Genomic DNA, 22011 nt, shown 5'->3' with positions numbered 1-22011 from the left:
AAAATTCTCTCTTGCCGCACTCATTGAATTACATGTCATTAATATGTCATGGCAGAGGATCATAAGCTGTTGTCACAATTACCGGTATTGTTCATTTCAGATGTGGACGTTTCTCAGAATATTTTATGTGTAGCAACTGTGTGGCATAGTCATCAAGACATCTGCCACGTCTTTGGACATGTACTGTTACGGTGACAATTGATGTGCCCAGTGGGCTAGTATTCTCACCTTGCTCTTTTTTAAATTCATTTTCTGTCATGAAGATTGGCGTCATCAGCTCTCCCACTGGAGGTTGAATAGAGACAAAAAACTTCCTTGTGTGTGTACTGTTGAAGCAAAGAAACACATAGTCTATGACTTACAATGAGGATACATCAACATAATTTTGTACACTTTGTACACACTTTGTACAGCTTCAGTGTTTACTCATACTCAATACCTAGAAAAATTTAATCATTCCCCATAAAAAACATTCTACCACATTGTACTACTAGTTTCCTTGGCAACATTACATACCAAGCTGAAGCTATACAGTACATCTGTGTGACCAGACTGTTGAATATAAGACATTCATGTTTCTAAACTGGATAGTTCTCGTCTTTGAATATGATTGGAACACAGTTTAGCCAGTCAATTGTTTCCTTACATTCTGGCATGTGATCCCTAGCTGGTTGCAAAAAGCTGATGGCGCTAAGCAGCAATAATGGAAATTCAACCATTTTTGACAGTTTTTTATTGTGTTATCTTCCTGTAAACTTACATTTTGTAATCGTCATATGATCTATAAAATCTATATTAAATACTATATTTATACTATATCTATACACTATCTAAATCACTGTCTACAGAGATGGTTCTTTGCACCTACAACTTAAAATGAAATTGTTAACATGTTTGGTTCTGAGAAACCCACATTTCCCTATGGGAAATAAATCATATTAAATCAAATAAATCTGTGTCTGATTTATTCACCTATCAAATAGCAAGGAGATGTGCTGCTGTCATGTGTAATACTAATCAAAAAAAAGAAATCCTAGTGTTAAACCTTTTGACCTTTCTAGCATTAGATAAAATCTCAAACTTATCAAGAAGGTTGTGATGTCTGTTAAAGCAACACCAAAGCACGTTTCCTCTGTCGCACGCACGTTATTTGATTTTCCAGCACCGGCTTTGCAAATAACGATGTCCACAGACAAGGTAGAGTATGTTGCATGATTTTATGAAAGTATGATTTATTGCGACATCAGAAGCAAGTCAAATTTGTAGTTTCTTATGTCTCATTCCATCGCACTACAGATCCGCAAAGCGAATGCAGAAGTGCCGTTCACCCTGTTACGAGTTGATGAACCACTGAAACAATTTTGGAAACATTATTTTAAGGTACAAAAAACTTTGGTGTTGCTTTAAGAATTGTATTGGCTGATAACGATAAATGCAGCTGTCTATCCCTTAGTCACGGTAATCCCCAAAGCAAATCTTGATCATGTTGATGAAAATGTATTTTGTGACATCTGCATAAAAACATTCTACCACCATGATTGAAAACATCCTCAAGTTATTTAATAACACTGAGAAAGTTAAGCATTTTGCATTTAGAGGCAACAATCTTGCTACCAGCCGCCGTGTGATGCTAACTGTAATGACAAAGAAGTACTCATCTTTTGTAAAACACTCTGCAAGCTTGCACCTACAGTATGACCGCATGCCATTAGTGAGTGTCTGTTTGTTGCTTGGCAACCATTATTGCTGAACAACTACTTTGTTTGGTTTAAGAATTCCTCTTACCACTTTTTCCGTACGTTATTTCTCTTGAACAGTTTAACTTAGAAACTTCATTCAAACTTTGTAACGTAGGTATTCAAACGGACGAAGCTGCTATGTCTTTTCAACTTTGAAGCTTTTATACTTTTTAAACTATTAAAGAAAAACTTTTTAAAAATCCCCATAGACTTAACATTGCCGATTGTGACATCATAATACGGCCGTTAAGCAATTAGAATCCTATGGCAGGTGTTCAGGCCACCTGCAGCCTCAGGCTTTAAGCATACAATCTGGGTCAATTAAGACTACACATCCTATTCAACTGTTTCCTCTGCCCAAAACTGTTTCAAAATAAAAGTCCTCACTACAATAATCCACTGTTAAACAATGTAACCCATTAAACTACTGAACTTTTTACATTCAACTTTTAAACAGTCTACTTTTAAACTATCATTAAACTATCTATCTATTAAACTAGCTGTCTATCAACAACTTTTAAACTATCTACATTCAACTTTTAACTTTTAAACTATATACATTCACTAGCTGTCTATCAACAACTTTTAACTTGTCATCAACTATGTCAACACTTTTCATCAACTATGACTCCTACCCACTGTAGCTAGTTAGCATGGTTAACAAAGTTAGCATGTTAGCATTGTTAGCATTTTTAACAAAACTGCTAAAAATGATTAGCTAGGTTAGCTAAGTAACATGGTTAGCATAGTTAGCATGCTAACATGTTAGTTAGCATAGTTAGCATAACTGCTAAAAATGATTAGCTAAGTTAGGTAAGTAACATGGTTAACATAGTTAGCATGCTAACATTGCTAGCATAGTTAGCATGTTTAGCAAAACTGCTAGAAAATGTTAGTTAAGTTAGCTATGTAGTATGGTTAGCATGTTAGCATTGCTAGCACTGCTATAAAACATTAGCTAAGTAGCATGGTTAGCAGAATTAAAAATCTTAGCATAACAGCTAGCAAACATTAGAGCCGTTCCAACTTTCAGTTATTGTCAAATATCTACCTATACACAGCCATTAAACTATTTGAATATCAACATTCATTAAACTGCTAGAAAACGTTAGCTAAGTAGCATTGCTAGCACTGCTATAAAACATTAGCTAAGTAGCATGGTTAGCATAGTTAAAAATCTTAGCATAACTGCTAGCAAATATTAGAGCCATTCCAACTTTCAGTTATCGTCAAATATCTACCTATACACAGCCATTAAACTATTTGAATATCAACATTCATTAAACTTCCAGTCTGTCAACAACTTTTAAACTATTTACCTTCAACTTTTAAACGGTCTACTTTTAAACTATCATTAAACTATCTATTAAACTAGCTGTCTATCAACAATTTTTAAACTATCTACTGTCTATCAACAACTTTTAAACTATCTACATTCAGCTTTTAAACAGTCTACTTTTAAACTATCAACTTTTATTAAGCTATGCAACCACCATGTCTATCCTAGCATCACCGTAGTAACCATCTCTGTATTGTCTGTTTTTACTATACATGATATTTTACATCACAACTTTAGCATTTTCATGCACTGGTAATTCCTTGGAATTGCATTTCTAGTTACTATTCTTCTTCTAACGCTTTTTCTGCGTCTAATGCGGCTTCAACCGTTTAACGTAGAAACTTCATTCAAACTGCGTTACGTAGGTCTTACTAAGGACAGGTGTGGAATGTATTTTTCATATTTGTAATTTTTATACTTTTTGAACTATTAATTAAAAACTACTGAAAATGTCCCCATAGACTTAACATTGCCGATTATGGCGTCACAATAGGGCACTTGGAATCCTATGCCAAGTGTTCCGGCCAGAGCCATAGAGCTGGTAAGTCCAGGGATTAAAGTGAAAAAAAATCGTTTGACTGAACTTTTTTCAGGCCATAAGTCATACGTTGTTCATATCTACCTATAGAGATAGCACCCCTTTTGCGGTCGCGACCTATTGGTTTTTAATGTACAAAAAGATGCAAACAGCAAAGTAAAGGGAGTATTCGCCTTATTCACACGCCGGTCATTGTTTAAACCAAAACGAGGCTACAGGGTACACTTACTATATAATTAATGCCACCTACAGGTGAATGCATAGAACATAACAATCCTATGGTTTGTGTACCCTGTAGCCTCGTTTTAGCCGCCAATGGCCGCCATGTGAATAAGTCGAATTGAGTGTTCTTGATTGAGATTGAGTTTTCCTGATGAACAAAAATATATTTTAGTACCATCCCTGACCATTGCTGATTAGCCATTGCTGTTCTTTTCTACTGCAGCAATATTGTAGAAAGGCTTTAACACACTCTTATTTAATTACTTCAGGCCAAAAGTGTTTAAAGGCGAGATTTTTTTTCTTGTTAATATGCAATTCAACACCAAGTAAAATCTATAAAATCAAGTTTGCAAGACTTCCCATTTCCTCATCAAAGTAAGGAATCAGAACATTCTAGATATTGTTCATATTTCCATTTGTTGCCTCATCCGCATTTAATGAAAACATGGTAATTTTGAGTTTTACAGACAACTCAGTTTTCCAATGAGCAGCAATACTGTGTGTGCTCATGCAGGAGGTCTGCGCATTTGATAACGACAATTTGGCGCTTTTGTCTCACTTCAGCAACAGATTGTATAAGGTTGACAAGAGGTTGCGATATGGTGAAGGACAGGTCGTGTTGCGCTATGAAAGAACATGCATAGCCTACTTTCTAAACGTAAAAACGGTCAGCCGTAGATAAACGTAGCCTACCTCTTCCGTGGTGGCTAGCTGCACCAGGTAGGGAAGATGTCCTGAAGTGCACGAACGTTAACCTTATGGCGGTCTTCTGATTGGTGGCGTGCTAAAACGTTTTCCTATTGCATCCATAAACAATTTTCTTGCAGCGAACCGCGCAAAAGCAAACCCCTGGCACTTTAATTTCTTTACACCATGGCTTGTTAGTTCTCCCCCGTTTCCAACAGCTGCCCATCTCCATTTATTTTTTAACTTTTGACACCTGCCTTCCTTTAGCAACAACGCATCCATGACAGCTAGTGGCCTTGCCGAATAGACGCACACAAATCATGACGCTAATATGCAGGTTCTGGTAGGCCTACTGGTTATGGTTTTGTGCTATAAATTAATAATATTTTATAGCAAAGTTTTAAGTTGACTATTTTAATTGTATGGTTATTTTTTGTCAACATACACTCACAACCTACTGTCTTTAAAAGTGAGGCCTAAGCAAAATAGGCTACAAGGTTGTCTGTGCGTCACAAACACGACTGACCCCCTTACTCGACACGCTCAGTAACCTTCCGTCGCAAATTGTGAAAAACATCGTTGTACATGTCATAACAGACGGGACAATAAATTGCATAGGCTACGGTTTATATTGCGTCGCTTTACACATAATGTTAGTTGCATTGATTAAAAACTGTAACAATAATAGTAGCCTACATCGGGTGGCATAGCAGGCTATCTGTTCAAGTCATAGGTGACCCCCAAAATGAATGACCTCCCCTGACAAGAGTTCGCGATAGTAAGAAATTGTCTACATTGATGCACGGAAAGAACACAGCCTCTTCTTCTCCGAATTCGCACATAGAGCTCACAATATCATATCCAAAAAAGTTAAACGGATTGGCCAACCTCATCAGCGGTCTAGATTGTGTCACTATAATCCAACTTTTAGACCGTTATAGTCCTCCATACGTGTTCTTTTTTTTAAGCAAACGCCCGAGACAAGTGTGTAGCTACAACATAAACAAAGCGAAACTCATGGCTGACGTAGGCTAGGCTATCTTCTTGAGCGGTCACTGATTGAGACACAGAAAGTTCTCAAGAACACTATTAGGTCTTTAAACATTTACCTAATATTTGTAGTTGCCTTAAAAAAAGGAAAAGCAAAGGTGACAGTCCCCCCCCCCCCTTATTTTTTTTCTCATCGGATCTGCATCGATCTCAAATATGACATTTCTAAAATCAAATTGACGGAAATCCGTCCTATGACGGAGAACTTTAATCCTTGGGTAAGTCCCGCCCATCCGCTAAACCCCCAGTGGACCTCTAGATTGAAAAATCGTCAATGCAAGTGAATGTGAGAAAATAATTATTTTCTGGTCCCGTTTGAATTGTGCCATGAATGTGAACATATGTTGTCTGTGAATTTTTAATATAATTTTTCATGTTACGAGTTTGACAGTATATTATATGATTCTTCGGCTATCAGTTGTGGAAAAGACATAACGAGAAAGACTACATGTCGCCTGTGACGTGAGCTAGCTCTAATCGCTAACATTAACTGAGATGCTAGTTTTTGTAATGGCAGGAATAAACACACATGGTAACAAAAATATTCGAAACATGTCTAGCTTCACTCAACACATTAACACTATGATACAGTGTGATTGTAAAGTTGTATGGTTCACTGTGTTCAAAGTCGATCTTAATAACCCTCTACCTCTCGACCAACTGATGGTTATGGGAAACTAGTTAGCTGTCAAACTTCTACCCGCTCAATTGTAGCATTCTTTACACGAAAAATTATATAAAAAAATTCACAGACAACATATGTTCACATTCATGGCAAAATTCAAACGGGACCAGAAAATAATTATTTTCTCACATTCACTTGCATTAACAATTTTTCAATCTAGAGGTCCAGCGGGGATAGCGGAAAGGGCGGGACTTACCAGCTCTATATGGTTCCGGCCACCTCCAGCAACTGTCTGTCTCAGGCTTTAAGCATACAATCTGGCTCTCTTAAGACTACAGATCCTGTTCAACTGTTTCCTCTGCCCACAACTGTTTCAAAATAAAAGTCTCCACTACAATAATTCCCTATTAAATAATTTAACCATTTAAACTATCCAACTATTTAACTGTTCAACTATTCCAACTGTCAGTTATCATCAACTCTAGCCTACAGTACTATATTAAACCACCACCTACCTAGCAACCAATTTAGCAACCATTGAAATTAAGCATCTATGTCAGTTTCCATAGCAACCAACATGATTATACTAGCAAACCACTGTAGTAACTCCTTTATTTCTGATAGTAGCCACCATGGACACCCTAGCAACAACCTAGCAACAACTTCAAGTACCCTAGCAAAAGCCTAGCAACCACATTCACAGTTAAAACCTAGCAACCAGCATAGCAACCACCATACTACTCTACTACTCTAGCAACAGTCAGTTGTCATCAACTTTGACTCCCGTCAACTGTTTCCTCTGCCCACAACTGTTTCAAAATAAAACTCCTCACTACAATAATTCCATTTTAAATAATTTTACCATTTTAACTATCCAACTATTGTTCAGCCTTTCAAACTGTCAGTTGTCATCAACTATGACTCCCGCCAACTGTTTCCTCTGTCCACAACTGTTTCAAAATAAAAGTACTCACTACAATAATTCCCTATTAAATAACCTAACCATTTTCACTATCCAACTATTTAACTGTTCAGCCATTCCAACTGTCAGTCGTCATCAACTACAACTCCCGCCAACTGTTCCCTCTGTCCTCAACTTCAAAATAAGTCCTCAATACAATAATTCCCTATTAAATAATTTAACCATTTAAACTATCCAACTTTTTAAATGTTCAACTATTCCAACTGTTAGTTGTCATCAACTACAACTCCCCACCAAACTTTTTTCTCTATCTGACCTCCATCTTTTTACTTGGATTAGATTTTAAACAATATTCAACAATATTTTATTCAGCAGCCATTTTTCCATTTTCATGCACTCGTAATTCCCAGGAATTACATTCTCTAGTTTTAATGTGTCTCTGTTACAGTGTACCTACCTAATTAGGTACAGTGGTACAACCAGTGTAACAACATGTACTATCAGGTACTATCATTGTGCTTGCATTATGTATAAAAATAGGTTTCTTCTACAGAAACAAAGCCAGCCTCCTGGCCTGGACTCAGTCTACCATTCTGCCCTGAGATTCATTACTGGTGATGGCTATAGCACTCATCATTGTGTCCTTTATGGTAAGGTGGGTTGGTCATCTTTGACAGAAAGGAGACAAAATCATTGGCATCTGTTTATTTACAAAAGTATTGTTGGGAAATTACTAGGTTATATTTCAGACATGCTTGTGTGGAATTCTGGTCCCTATCAGACCAGATCAAATGACTGTTTGATGCTCAAGGTTCCTCGTATCCACTCTGAGTTGGGAAAGTCGGCCTTTTGTTATAGTGCCCCTACTTCCTGGAATAATTTTCAGTGTAATATAAAAATGAACTCTATACTTTCCAATAATCAATTCAGATCTGTAATCACAAACCTTCCTATGTCAATTTGTACCTGCTTTAAGTAAATGTCTTTATTATTATTATTATTATTTTATTATTAAGATTTTATGTATTTTTCCCCTCCCTCCTCTATAATGTAATGTATGTTATCTTATTATTTATTTATTTTACTTTGTTTTATTTTATTAATAGGCCTAGACCTATACTTTTCTTTTCTCTCTCTTTTTACATTTTGTTACTTCATTGTTTCTGTAAATCTCAGCTTCATTGAAAATGAGGGCTTCCCTCAATGACCCTCCGAGAATAAATAAAGGTTGAATGAATGAATGTATTTGTGGGTACCTACTAGGGGTGTGAATCTCTCATGTAAAAGACGATACGATTCACATCTAGATACATGGGCACGATTCGATACAAGAAAAGATACATGTTCATAAAAAACGATTCAGTACGATGCGATGCGATGCGATTCGATGCAATTCGATGCAGTTCAAGAATGGAAAGCATTCTGAAAGATTTTTTATCATTTGCTCAAGGTGCACATTAATTTTATATTAGCCTATCAGTTATCATGGTCATGGTTGTCAATTAGGCAAAAAAATGTGTGAATATGATTATCTAAACTGAGGTTTGTTTCATATACTGTATTGAAATGAAAAAAGAATAGTCTACATTTCAGTCAAACACAGCAGCCAAATACAACATATTTTTTTTTATAGACTTTATAGATTTTATAGAGTTATATCTGATTGTTTTCATGGCGCTGTAGCCTTGTTGAGGTAAGACAATACCGAATAAAATTAAACATTGCTTAAGACACTCTTGGCCTTTTCTCATATAGCCTACAAGAATAAAATAGGCCTACATATCAATGAACTATCTGGGTTTATTTTGTTCCAACGGTAGACCTAATGCAGAAACCTATAATGCCACAAGTCTGAATGAATATGAACAAAATAATTGGCTAATAATTTGTGCATCGTTTTAGCAAGGGCCAAATTATTATTTAACATTAAGGAAATCCCTTCATCAAACGTAAGGCTATACTCTACAGACTATCGTTGCTGTTTAGTGTTTAATTTCGCGCTGGATTTTGAAAAACAAAAGAGTAAAAACTGTAAAACAAACGACCGAGTGTGAGTTGTCACGTGCTTAAGTTGCAGTAGATGTGTGGGTAATGAGGTCATTTGACAACTTTAGGCAATGAATGTAGCCAAAAACGAACTGCATTACCCACAATTCCGTGCCACGTATAGTTTCAAAACCGGACGTGGGATGAACGCGCTGCTTGGAACGTAAATGAGAGTCTGAGCGAGCAGAAAAGGTTGTGTACCGATTCATAACAAGTAAATCGATATAACAACCGGTTCATTTCAGTTTTATTCCGATACGGGGCTTCACGTATCGATGTAGCCGTATCTTACACGTTAAAAACGGATACCGATACGTATCGGTTAATCTTTACACCCCTAGTACCTACATATAGTTGTTACATTGTGATACTGAGTGCTTTTACAAAACTTTGCCAATTTGCCTAAATTTTCATCAGAGGCAAAGAGCTGACCGGAGACCTGCTGGATGGGGTAAATCTGGTCATGATAGATTTGATATACAAACCATTCTTAGCTCCAGTCAAGGCCTCATTGTCTTCAGTGTACATATAACAGCTGTGCTGCTACAACCTTGTTACTCTTTGATACAGTGGAATAAACCTATTAAGTGTACCAGTTAATTACTTACATGTACATATGACATGTATGTTATGTCTTCGATATCTTGGAACAGGTCCTGATAGTACATGTTGTTACACAGGCTGTACCACTGTACCTAATTAGGTAGGTACACTGTAACAGCGACACATTAAAATAAAGTGTTACCCAAAATTATTCATACCCCTGGCAAATATTGATTTAGGGCCCTATCTTGATGATCTAAAAAGCAGCGCATAGCGTATTCTTATCACGACGCAAAGCGTATTCCTATCTTAGTGGGAAGCTACATCAGGCACATAACTGAAGCGTTCTGTTTGCAACACATAAAATCCATTTTAGAAGAATGGTCTATTTTTTTTGAACGTACGCACCGCTATCACGTCTGGTGTAGCTACTTCCATTGATTATCATGGAAGCTAACTGTTGCAGCAGACGCTAACGGAACGCTTCAGATACGTGCCTGGTGTAGCTTCTCTGTTACACTCAAATTTTTCACCATACTCTTTTATTGAACAATGCGCAGGGGTGTGGCAATTAATGACCTAAGGTGTGGTCTAGCGCATTATCTACAAATTGGTATCTTACACCATCTACACCATTTTCTATGGCCAATGCCGATATTTAGAAATCAGGTCAGCCGATGGCCTATATATGCTGCCGATTTTTTTACCTTTTTTCTCCCCTGCAGGATCATTTGCAGGATAAAATGTGACACTATTAACTTGATCAATTGTGTGTAAAAACATGTATTGAACATTTATGGTCTCTTTCTCCAATCTGAATTTTGTGTCTTCACTGCACTTATATAGCCAAGGCTACTTTACATCAAAAACAATGTAGGCTATAGACTAAGTAAATGAAACAGGTTATCAAAAACCCCTAAACTAAGTAATGTTCTACTATAGGGTAGTATCTTCATATTCAAGTCATTCTATGCTAATAGTGCTTTATAGTTATAGGCGCTCTAAGCGTTGTTGGGTGTAACTTCACTTCTGTTGATGTTCAAACAAAACAGAGAGCGAGCGAGCTACTCCCTCCCCCTCGACTCCCGCCAAGTGAAACTCACACGCATCTCGTCGGTGATTGGCTGGAACAGTTTGTTTTGTTTTTATGGTCCAGGCTGGACCAGGTTGTTTTTGTTACCATTTTTGGAGCCTGGGCTGTCCACAGAGATCGCATTGTTTTTTTACAGTGTGTTCACTGTTCAGGGCACAGGCAACTAGCGAATGGTGAGGTGATGTTTGCTGTATGTGTGAAAAAATGCTTTAGCTTAGAAACTGCATAACATTGTTTAGAGCGCCTTTAACCCTCTAACCGCCCATGTCGCAATATTGCGACAAGCGTCATTACTGAATAAAACAGACGATAGACGCGAGTACAGTGTAAAATCTCATTTGTACTCTTGACCACTAGTTGGCAGACACCCAGAGCTTCGATTCAAGCTCAACCTTTTTTTTCAAAGTTTTCAGGAAGCTCGCGAAAACACGCGAGAAACACGCGAGAAACACACGAAGAAGACGTGCATTTCCTCCATAACGCGGAAGCGATGCGGGCCATAGTTTTGCACAAATTGAAGCAGAAATACACCAAATGTTGAAAAAAAAATTCACGTGTGATGAAGTCTTGGATGTGTTATTCAACTATTCTGATTCTGAAGGAGAATATCTGCCTTTTGGAGAATATGATCGATCGTCTATTGACTGATAGTCACGGTGCATCTGTGAATGGAGGTATGTCTTTGCGACTTTGCGTCCTTGCGATTTTAGTGTCCACTAAGCATACCAAGCTTATTTCGACCCTCTGCCCAACATAGCTGGAGGTGCCAGTGGCAATAGTGATGATAGTGTCCGTAATGGACGTGGGGGTTGTAAAAATAGGGCTCTGAAGAACTACAAAGTCACCCGCGATATGGAACTGATTTGACCAGGCTACTTTATTGTATAGTAGCATAGGGTTTGTGATTATAGTAATAGTTTACTATTGTTGGTTTACATGTGACTGTATTCCTGTTAATTTGTTATGTCGGTGAAATGACAAAAAAAGAAAGTAAAACTGCTCAAATATGTTTAACATCTAGTATTTACTGAAATGTGCATAATTCACGGTGGTTACCATCCAGTGACGTCATAATATGCAAATTAGATGAGTAAATTTACCCCCTTCATAAACTTCTGTTCATACTAAATGATTTTCACATTTACAGTAGGACTTTATCTCTGACCACTTGCAAGCCATGGCCTTTTGAAATTTTGATGTACAAATCCAATTTATTCTTTTTAAACCCTGGCGGCTAAAAGGTTAATAGGCTAGTAGTAGTAAGACTGAAATACCTTCCAAAAACTGTCCTGAAAAGTGTTTTTATTATGTTTGTTAGTATACACTGTTACAAGCCTAATGGGCATGATGTATTGATCGCAAAAGAAAAGAAAACTTTGTTGTATTACACGCAAGGAAACAACCCACTAGCGATGACGTTGTAGAACAGAGAGGACAAGGTAGCCTGGGGAGACCCATACAGTGTCAACGAGGATTTCGACAAATTGTTCGGTTTCCCCTCTCAAATTAGAAGGGGCATTGTCAGCATCATCTCTAGGAAAAGTGTAAGTTAATCATGCTTTTCAACACAGTTTTTTTCTGCCGTTGTTCTGATTAGCTCCGTGTTTGCAGTGTGTTTGTGTGCGCGCGGCAACTGCTCCACCCCGCACAGAGAGAGAAATTCTCCGACACCAAGAACAGAATTGATAACATCAGAGCTTATCAATATGGTCTAGAATAATTTATGTGTTAATAAATTCTGGCTGGGGTCTGATAGTGATTTAGTTGACACAAGGGGCAGCGTGCGTCTCACGTGTATTACAGCAACAACAGCACTGGTCTGTGGATGCGCCTGACTGTTTATCGGCCTACTATACTCGGACATCGGCCGATTAATAAAAAAAATGCCAAAAACCGGCCAATTAATCGGTCGGCCTATCAATTGGTTGACCTCTAATCTAAATCCCGATGTAAATGGAAAAGTCTTTTCCAAGACTCTTGGCGTAAGACTCTGTAACTCGGCGTAACACTTTTCAGTGGTCATTTCAAAGTTCAAGATTTGCATATGAAAGGAAACAACTGTTTTTTTGTGTGGTAGCTCTGTGGCCATGCAACAAAATTCCCTTATTCAACAATGCCAAGATAAAAAAAAAATGTCCATTCTATGCATGGAGAAATTGTGCATTATGCTATTTCAAACTGTGGGAAAAGGTAACGATAAAGCACATGGATTTGTTTACAAGCTAGCGAACGGTTAGCATAAGTATGGCAGAACTATGTGGATGTTACAAGGTAAGAAACACGATTTAAAATGAGTTTCTTGTTTCTCACTTCTCTTTCCGAGACGGTAGTCTCAATGTTGCAAGGTTGGTTTTCCGCCTGGGGACGATAGGCGCAGCGGGGAAAGTCACCATTTTCACCGGAACAGGTAATTTAACCATCCAAATGATTTCTAAACGGGTTTATTACGTTGAAATAGTTGCCAAGTTCCCCTTTAAAGTAAATATACTAAGGTGAATAGAACTAAAGAACAAATGGATGTATGCATGCAGTCCGGGCTTCTACGGATCAGCTAGCTCTTACCATAGCTGAAAATTTGCAGCTTGTGTGGAATCACAAAAATCGATGCCCATCGCTACAGTGGCAGACCCAGATGGGGGCAACACGTCTGAAATAAAAACATGAATGCAAGATAGCCATGGCATCCATAAACAGATATTTTTGTTTAAATGTAATATCACACCATTTGATCTCGTAAAATATCCAATGCAAAATAAGGTCAACCTACCAATTTCAGGAAACTCCTTCATCCTCATGCCAGACTGTAACTTTGGTTCCTCTACATGCAGGTTCTTGACCTCTGATGTGGTATTGTTAGAAAACTGAATCTGGACAGCTAACATGTTTTTATCAAAACTGAAAGGTTGTCTGCTGAAGCAGTACTCCACTGCCAGACCCTCCCCTTTGATACGGTGCAAGAGCTCGTACATCTTCACTGAGCTGGGTGAAGCAATAGTCTAAGAAGAGAGACCACACTGGTAAAAAAACTGAAAACATTTTCTGGTGTAATAAAATATCCCCTACTCAATGGTTACCCTTTTAAAAGCATACATACAGACAACAAAAAAATCATGAAACTACATACATTTTGGATAAATGAGGAAATATGCAGTGTAAAAAAATACCTTGAATTTCTAAATTATGGAAACTGGAGGGACTGATTATCTTCTAATTTTTACAGAGAAGTCCTGGCAGGCCCTGACACTCATCCTGTTGATGAGTCATTCAGTGTGCCAAACTTACCTTAACCTTGCACACCAAGTATATACTGTATAGGGGTAGTGGTAGCATGGTGGCTAAGGAGCTGGGCTAGCATGCAATAGCCTGAAAAGTTGTGTTCAATTCCACCATTGTGCCCTTGAGCAAGGCACTTAAAGGAACACGCCACCCAAAATCAGTAGTAATATATGTTCTTACCTTAACTTTCACGAGTTGAGTCATACCTCTCCCGTACCGGTAGGTGCACTCAAACGCTCTGTCGCGCAGCGCGAATGTGTTAGCATGTTGCTATGCTAGCGGGCTCTGCCGTGGCCGTAGAGAGAGGAACATAGCAGTAATCAAACAACTCCATTTTTTCCCTACTTAAATACAGTTGCACGAGTAGTTGATAAAAATGTGTACGTCACACAACATGAAACGTGGCGATTTTCCAAGCGAATAAACAGGAGAACTACAATGTGTGGCGCAATAGCACTTGGGAGTACTTCGACCTAGCGTGGTAATATTATTAACACCTAATTGTAGATCCTATCCACCAGAGTTTAGAATCCATGCTGGGTCGACCCTAAGCCTCTCCCTCCCCTCTGAGCGAGAGAGAGGCACACACACTAGAGATGCGCTGATGGGCTATTATTTCAACCATAACTGCATAGCAAAACTTATCATCCATCAGCCATCCATCAGCACCAAAGTTTGTTGACCAATTTTCAAAATGGCACCCGCCCACCATCCGTTGGTTGTTTTAATGTAGGCTATATGGGTGATGCAGCGCTGCTGACGTGAGGCTAGAAAGCCCTTGCCTGTTCTAGAAAGACTGATCTAATGCAGCAAATATATTAAAAGGCTGAAGTCGTACATTGGCTAGGCCTATCCCCAGAATATCAGCAGCAAACTCAGTCTCTGTCGCGCAAAACAGTCTCCAAATAAAACGCACATCGGCCTGTTGCCTATTCTGCCATGCAGCTTGTGACAATATATCGTCCAAAATGCTTGATTGCATTGCATTCTCCACATTTTTAGCTAAATTTTCATGTACCACATCAGCATTTTTGTTCAGTGAATCTTTTGTAAATTGCTTTACAATTACCGTCGGGCCTATAGGCCTATTGCCTGGCTTGCCTCAGCTTCGGTCACGTCCTTTTACAATTTTATCATTGTAATAAAAAACGCAATTTGCCACATAATTTCAGCATGCTCCTGGCCTACTAATTAATGCCTATTGTACTTTATTTTTTGCAAAAAGAAAGAAATCCTTGATAAAATAACAAGTCATTCACATTATAGGCTACTTTACACATATGTCAGGTTGACTGACAAGCCTGTTCTGAAGACTCCCATTCATTTTGACTGCACAAGCGCGTCTTTTTCAGACAGACATCGCAATTCATTTTATAGCAGGCCATCGGACAAATATGACGCCTCGATATTAAAGAAACTCCGACTCCATTCATTCTGAAAGTCCACCGCACAACAGTGCAACGTGCATGTTCACATTTTTAGTAGCCTAACAACCGCCAAACTTGCTTGCTTGCCTTAGGCCTACACATCTAAGTTTTCCGACTATTTTTCTTACCTTCTTTTTCCGCTGTGGATGTTATTGAGTTTGTAGAAGTTTTAGCTCTTACGTTCTGAACATCTCGCACTGCCATCGCCCGATGTAATTTCTGAGTCATATCATTCTCTGTCTCTCTTTTAAATGCCTATTCCCTGAATGGTAGGCTACAATTATGTGTTTTATATATAGGCTAATATCTAAACAAAATAACCCAGGCAGTCTCATCTAGGATATAACACAGGTTGAAGTCAACGTCAAGTTGGTTCTATTTAGGGAGGTGAATGTGTGTAAACATCTGTAGATGACTCAGAAATGACATCGGAAGACAAGGAGTGAATAGTGGCAAGAGGCAAGCCGAAGTCTGCTGACAAGGGCCCGACGGTAATTGTAAAGCAATTTACAAAAGATTCACTGAACAAAAATGCTGATGTGGTACATGAAAATGTAGCTAAAAATGTGGAGAATGCAATGCAATCAAGCATTTTGGACGATATATTGTCACAAGCTGGCAGAATAGGCAACAGGCCGATGTGCGATGAGACTGTTTTGCGCGACAGAGACTGAGTTTGCTGCTGATATTCTGGGGATAGGCCTAGCCAATGTACGACTTCAGCCTTTTAATATATTTGCTGCATTAGATCAGTCTTTCTAGAACAGGCAAGGGCTTTCTAGCCTCACGTCAGCAGCGCTGCATCACCCATATAGCCTACATTAAAACAACCAACGGATGGTGGGCGGGTGCAGTTTTGAAAATTGGTCAACAAACTTTGGTGCTGATGGATGATAAGTTTTGCTATGCAGTTATGGTTGAAATAATAGCCCATCAGCGCATCTCTAGTGTGTGTGCCTCTCTCTCGCTCAGAGGGGAGGGAGAGGCTGAGGGTCGATCCAGCATGGATTCTAAACTCTGTGGTGGATAGGATCTACAATTAGGTGTTAATAATGTTACCACCTAGGTCGAAGTACTCCCAAGTGCTATTGCGCCACACATTGTAGTTCTCCTGTTTATTCGCTTGGAAAATCGCCACGTTTCATGTTGTGTGACTACACATTTTTATCAACTACTCGTGCAACTGTATTTAAGTAGGGAAAAAATGGTTACTGCTATGTTCCTCTCTCTACGGCCACGGCAGAGCCCGCTAGCATAGCAACATGCTAACACATTCGCGCCGCGCGACAGAGCGTTTGAGTGCACCTACCGGCGCGGGAGAGGTATGACTCAACTCGTGAAAGTTAAGGTAAGAACATATATTACTACTGATTTTGGGTGGCGTGTTCCTTTAACCCTGAGTTGCTCTGGGGAGAATGGCCCTTGTAATATAATTGACATACAGTAGTATCAAGTCACTTTGGATAAAAGTGTCTGCTAAATGAATAAATGTAAAATATGTCTGTCCCCATAATAATAATAAGAAAAAGTAGTAAACAACATCGTAACACTGTAAATGTTATCTATAAAAGTAGCTATAAATTAATACTGAATTCCACTATTGCTTTAATATTTGGGATCATATCGTTCCATTTTGCTATTTAAATAAAATGTCATATTTAAATATATGGTGGAAGAATTTCCAAAATTTGGTTTACATTGAATCCCATGCAGTAGTACCATTCAAAAGTCTTAGGCTGTTGTGAAAAAAGCTGTAATGTGAGGATGATTTCTAAAAAGAAAATGCATAGGGCTGTTATCCCAAAAATCAACATTCAATCTAGTGCATGCTGAAGTAGGGATCCTGAGAAAAATACCAGTGCATGCAAAGCAAAAAAGAGAGGGAGGTGTAAAGACAGATTGAATTAGCAAGATGTCAACCAATATCTCACTCAAAAGGTGATGTTACGCCTTAGACTAACACTGTGCATTCTGGCCCCTAATTTTAATGTAATCATTAATTCTGATCTTCCTCTGAATAAACTGTGGCCATCGATTTGCTGCTGAATGAATAACTTCCTGTCTAATTGGAAACTTTATGACAGGCTAACACCTAGAAACCCTCAATTTCAAAATCAACCATTTGGCACATTCTTAACAAGAAAGAATGCATTGATGAGCTCAGCAACACCAAAAAGGCCTGGACAGGGTTCCCACTCTACAATCAAGTGTAAATCAAGTGTAAAATTATTTTATGACTTTTCCCTGACTTTCCTTGACAAATACCCTGAATTTCCATGACCTATAATGAACATTTCAGAGCAGTGTTCAAGATTCTTTGACTTTTTTAGAGTGGAATATGGGCTAACCATCACCACTCAAACAAGCAGTAAAGCTAATAACCAGATATACACCAATTCTGTGTGGAAATGTATTTGTATTAATGTGTTTTGGCAAGTATATTCTAAACTGCTACCACAAAATTCCCTGATATTCCATGACTTTGCCCCAAATATGATAAAAGTCCCTGACTTTCCATGTCTGGAAAAGACTTTATCAAAATTCCCTGATATTCCAGAAATTCCATGACCCATGGGAACCCTGCCTGTGAAAGGCAGGATGCATTAAAATGACTGGAATCCAACTGGTGCCACCTCCAACACATGCAGGTGCCCTAGGCATGGTGCTAAATGTGCTTGATGGGAGCGGTGGAACTGTTGTCCAATTACTTTTGAGCTTCAAAAATGGAGCGACAATGTGCAAAAATGGCTGCAATTCCTGAAGCAAATATTTTTGTCCAACTCCTTAAGTTAAAGACAAAAGTCTATATTTAATTGTGTGTGATCGATTGTGGTGGCAACATTAAAAACACTGTGTCATTGTCCAAATACTCATGGACTTGATTGTATACTTTAAGTCCAACCAAATTGTAGCACATCATGTCATTCTACAGAGGATATTGGTTGCTGAATTCAATCTCACTTACCGCTGAGGGAATCATGGTATCAGTCAAGGATAAGCCCTCTAAATCGGTCACCAAACTGTTTGATAGTACATTGTTGACTGGAGTGACTTGATGAGATGTGGTCGATTCAACTAGAGATGATCACAGAGAGCATATGAACTGAACATATGTATAATTTCTGAAAGATTGTACAAACTGCAATTCTTAAGACTTTTCAGTCTTTCATGCATTTTTGTTGTATTACTCACAATCATCTAGGTCAAGAAGAGACATTTCCTTCTTTTCAACAGTTGTTTTTTTGGTTTGTTTGGAGGGAGGGTTGGACGCAGAGACCTAGATAAGAGTGTTGATTAAATATAATGTACTGCTTCTTTCTCTATAATTGGATTTCAAAACTGGATTACATAGCAGGAGTGGGCCCTCTCACCGTCCATTTCAGTGATCACAACATGGGAATCAACAAATTAACACAAGTGTGGTAACAGTGGTATAAGCGGGTTTAAGTTCAAAGTTAAAACGTATATCAACTTCTGCTACCCAAATGCCATGTTGTATTCGGTATCCCGTCTTTGAAAATCTTTCACCCCAAATATTAACTTGGGGTGTCACAAAACAATTAAAATGACATATCACTTACACTGAAAAAATGGGGGCGGGTAACAAAACCACGTGTTTCAATTATTTGTACCCCTGCATTTAATACCCATTGTACCCCCGTCCTTCTAACAAACACACAATTCCGGCTATTAACATTATATTTGCAAAATTTCTTTAGCTATGACAGGGGTGGGCTATACATGGAAATTCTTTCTGATTGTCTTTGTTTTTGTGGCATTTCATGTGAAACAGACAAAGTCTGTTGAAAGTGACATGGCGTAAGGCATGAGGAATTCTGCATGAGTGAAGTTAAGTCAGTTCCATTCCCTGACTTATGAAAGTCAGCACACCTTTATCTTGTTAGTGTGATCTCTTGTCTTTCTCATGTTTTTCTTTTTTTTCCCCAGATACACAGGGGAGGTATTCAATTCCTTGTGCTAAATAAAGGTAAGGGATTTTGTCACAGTGGCAAATCAACAACCAAGCCTATTTAACATTACATTACATAACACAGGATACAACAATGCACAGTTGGCTGGTAGCAGTCGCAAGTGCACCACATGTTGTACCTGGGATCTGTAACGGCCCTCCAACATGGTACAACATGCACTGTCAGCAGCCTGAATGCTCAACCAAAGAACCAAAGCAACAAAAAAAACATCACCAACAGAGCAGCCAAAGATATTATACCTCAGTGAAACAGAAAGCTATGAATTAGTGCTTTAAGGGTTCCAGACACTCAACGTGATTAATGTGAAAACGTAAAATATAAATGGAAAATTCAATTTCAGTAGCATTTTGTTTATCAGAATTTCTAGAGATGCCAATAATTGTGGCAAATGAGATTTTGGTGAGAAATAATTATTATTCATATATTAAACAGTTAAATGTAATATAACATACTTCAGGAGTTTCTGCATATATCTGATAATGACTTTGGGCAATTATAACTTGGTCTGGGAAAGCAAAGTAGGCTATTGTAAAAGTTATTGGGAAAAATGGTATTTGCATTCCCCTATGAAAATATTAATATAAATGCCTTTAGAAGATACCTAGACTAGTGAATAATATGCCACATGGGCTCTGAAAATGTTAGGAAAATTGACTAATTTCGAAATGACCAATTGTTTCTGAGCTCTCACCTTCTTCTTTGTCTTGACATCTGTCTCAGACTCAGACTCCTGCTCCGAGTCTGATTCTGATTCGCTGCTTTCTGATTCACTCTCCTCGTCAGACTTTGATCTATTCCCCATTTTAGGCTTCTGCTGCATCTTCACTTCATCGCCACTTTCCTCACTGCAGAAAAAAATGCCTTACATAACAATGTTTACCAATATATTATATCAAGTAAAACACTGATATTGAACACTAAACAAATACCTGGCAGCGCTCTCTGAAGCAGAGGTCTTCATTTTTCTTTGTACAATCTTTTTTCTCCCTTTTTTCTCCTCTTCCTCTTCTTCATCAGAATCAGAATCATCCTCGCTGTCCTCAGTCTCAGATCCTGAGCCACTGTCCTCACTGCTGCTGCTGCTTTCTGAACCACTGACAGAATCTGATCCTACAGCCAGCAGAAGACAGAGGGGGGTAAATAAAGAGCAACAGTCTGGACAATGAGTTACTAATCATATTACATTATTTATCACTTAGCAGATGCTCTTATCCAGAGTGACATACAGTGAGCAAATGTGAAGTTCTCTTTCAGTCGAGTTATCTTTCAGTCGAGTTAATTCGACGTCAACCAATGGGAAATCACTCTCGGATAATGTTATTGACCTCAACCAATCTCCAAACCCATCTTAGGGATTTTTCCCCGGGTCTTTACCTATATGTAGTTGCACTGCGAGAGGCTAGTTTTCTTTCATTCTTCAGCAACTAGACAACTAATTGACATTTTCAAATGTCCCCTTTATTAAGGCAAATAGCATGGGCAGAACATTTATGTTCTAGCGGTTGCCGGAAACAGTGGTCGAGAGCTGAGGCAGTCATGTTACTATCCTTTCTATTTTCATGTTCCATCCATCTGTAAAGATGGACATCAGCCTGGGTTTGCTTACAGCTCTTACCCTGGAGGACAACAACACTAAATATATACATACCAGGCTTGAGCAAAATTCAGAATTGAATTGAGAATGACTCCTAAATTTCAATTCAATTCTTAAATTCAAGCAAAAGTTTCAAGTCTCTTTGAAGTGAGCGCTGGAAATTACTGGTACTTCTCCTGTGCCTAAATGTCGCCTTTGCTTAACCCTTAGAACCCTAAGCTGTTTTTAGGGCATTTTCACTACCTTTATTCATAAGGATTTATTCTGGTCATTGTAAGTGCCACACACATATATTATATATTGTTTTTTTCAGGAGAGTCTAGGCTATTCAGATCTATTCAGATTCATTTCATGTATTAATACTAGCATTGATTTTATTTTGATTTTTAAAGAATTAAAATATAAAAAGTGTATTATAAAAATTCTTATATTTTGACATGTATCTCACCACAGCAAGCTCACAGCTCTACATGCATTTCATGTGGTTGTAGGGCAGACTGTCCTGAATCGGGCAATATAATTGCCATGTTGGAGGGATACTCTGGGGCTGAGCAATTTACAGAAATATTTGCTGTGTGATTTACGGAAATAAATGCCATTTTTTATAATGACGTTTCTGAGCTCCATATCTGTGACACGAACTGATCTGACCTCACTTGACCCGAGGTTATGTGTTAGCCTGCGTGCCTGTGTGTATGCTGTCATAATAATTCTCATCTTTTTACTGCATTGCCATGAACAAAGTAAAGGCAAAAAAGGTGTTTTATTTGTTGAACAAATTGGGATGCAATGTGAGCCTTGAATTGGATGCCATGCAGGAATTTGCTAGGATCTCAAAACCGGAATATGAACATGCTTTGCCATAGAGAAACACATGATAGCATTGGATTATAAACATGCTTTGCCACAAGAACAGAC

At 38.3% G+C, this 22011-nt stretch overlaps 1 protein-coding gene across 1 annotated transcript in view; it reads right to left on the bottom strand.

Moving 5' to 3' along the window:
• ap3b2 (adaptor related protein complex 3 subunit beta 2) overlaps window positions 1-22011 on the bottom strand; it is a 69515-nt gene that overhangs the window by 5731 nt on the left and 41773 nt on the right. The window contains exons 20-26 of the mRNA XM_076302802.1: window positions 20429-20609; window positions 20191-20344; window positions 18700-18784; window positions 18473-18582; window positions 13572-13800; window positions 13367-13451; window positions 229-326 (exon numbers count right to left, since the gene is read on the bottom strand). Of these exons, the coding sequence (XP_076158917.1) occupies window positions 229-326; window positions 13367-13451; window positions 13572-13800; window positions 18473-18582; window positions 18700-18784; window positions 20191-20344; window positions 20429-20609 (942 nt within the window). The remainder of the gene's footprint in view (window positions 1-228; window positions 327-13366; window positions 13452-13571; window positions 13801-18472; window positions 18583-18699; window positions 18785-20190; window positions 20345-20428; window positions 20610-22011) is intronic.

This window comes from Alosa pseudoharengus, unplaced genomic scaffold, assembly GCF_046254945.1.
Source record: "Alosa pseudoharengus isolate Yale_2024_CS ecotype anadromous, Long Island Sound unplaced genomic scaffold, YU_APseudo_1.1 YU_APseudo_1.1_scf_10, whole genome shotgun sequence".
Classification (NCBI taxonomy): Eukaryota; Metazoa; Chordata; class Actinopteri; order Clupeiformes; family Clupeidae; genus Alosa; species Alosa pseudoharengus.
The sequence above is the reverse complement of the archived record's forward strand: the minus strand, read 5'-3'. Positions and strand labels throughout refer to the sequence as shown.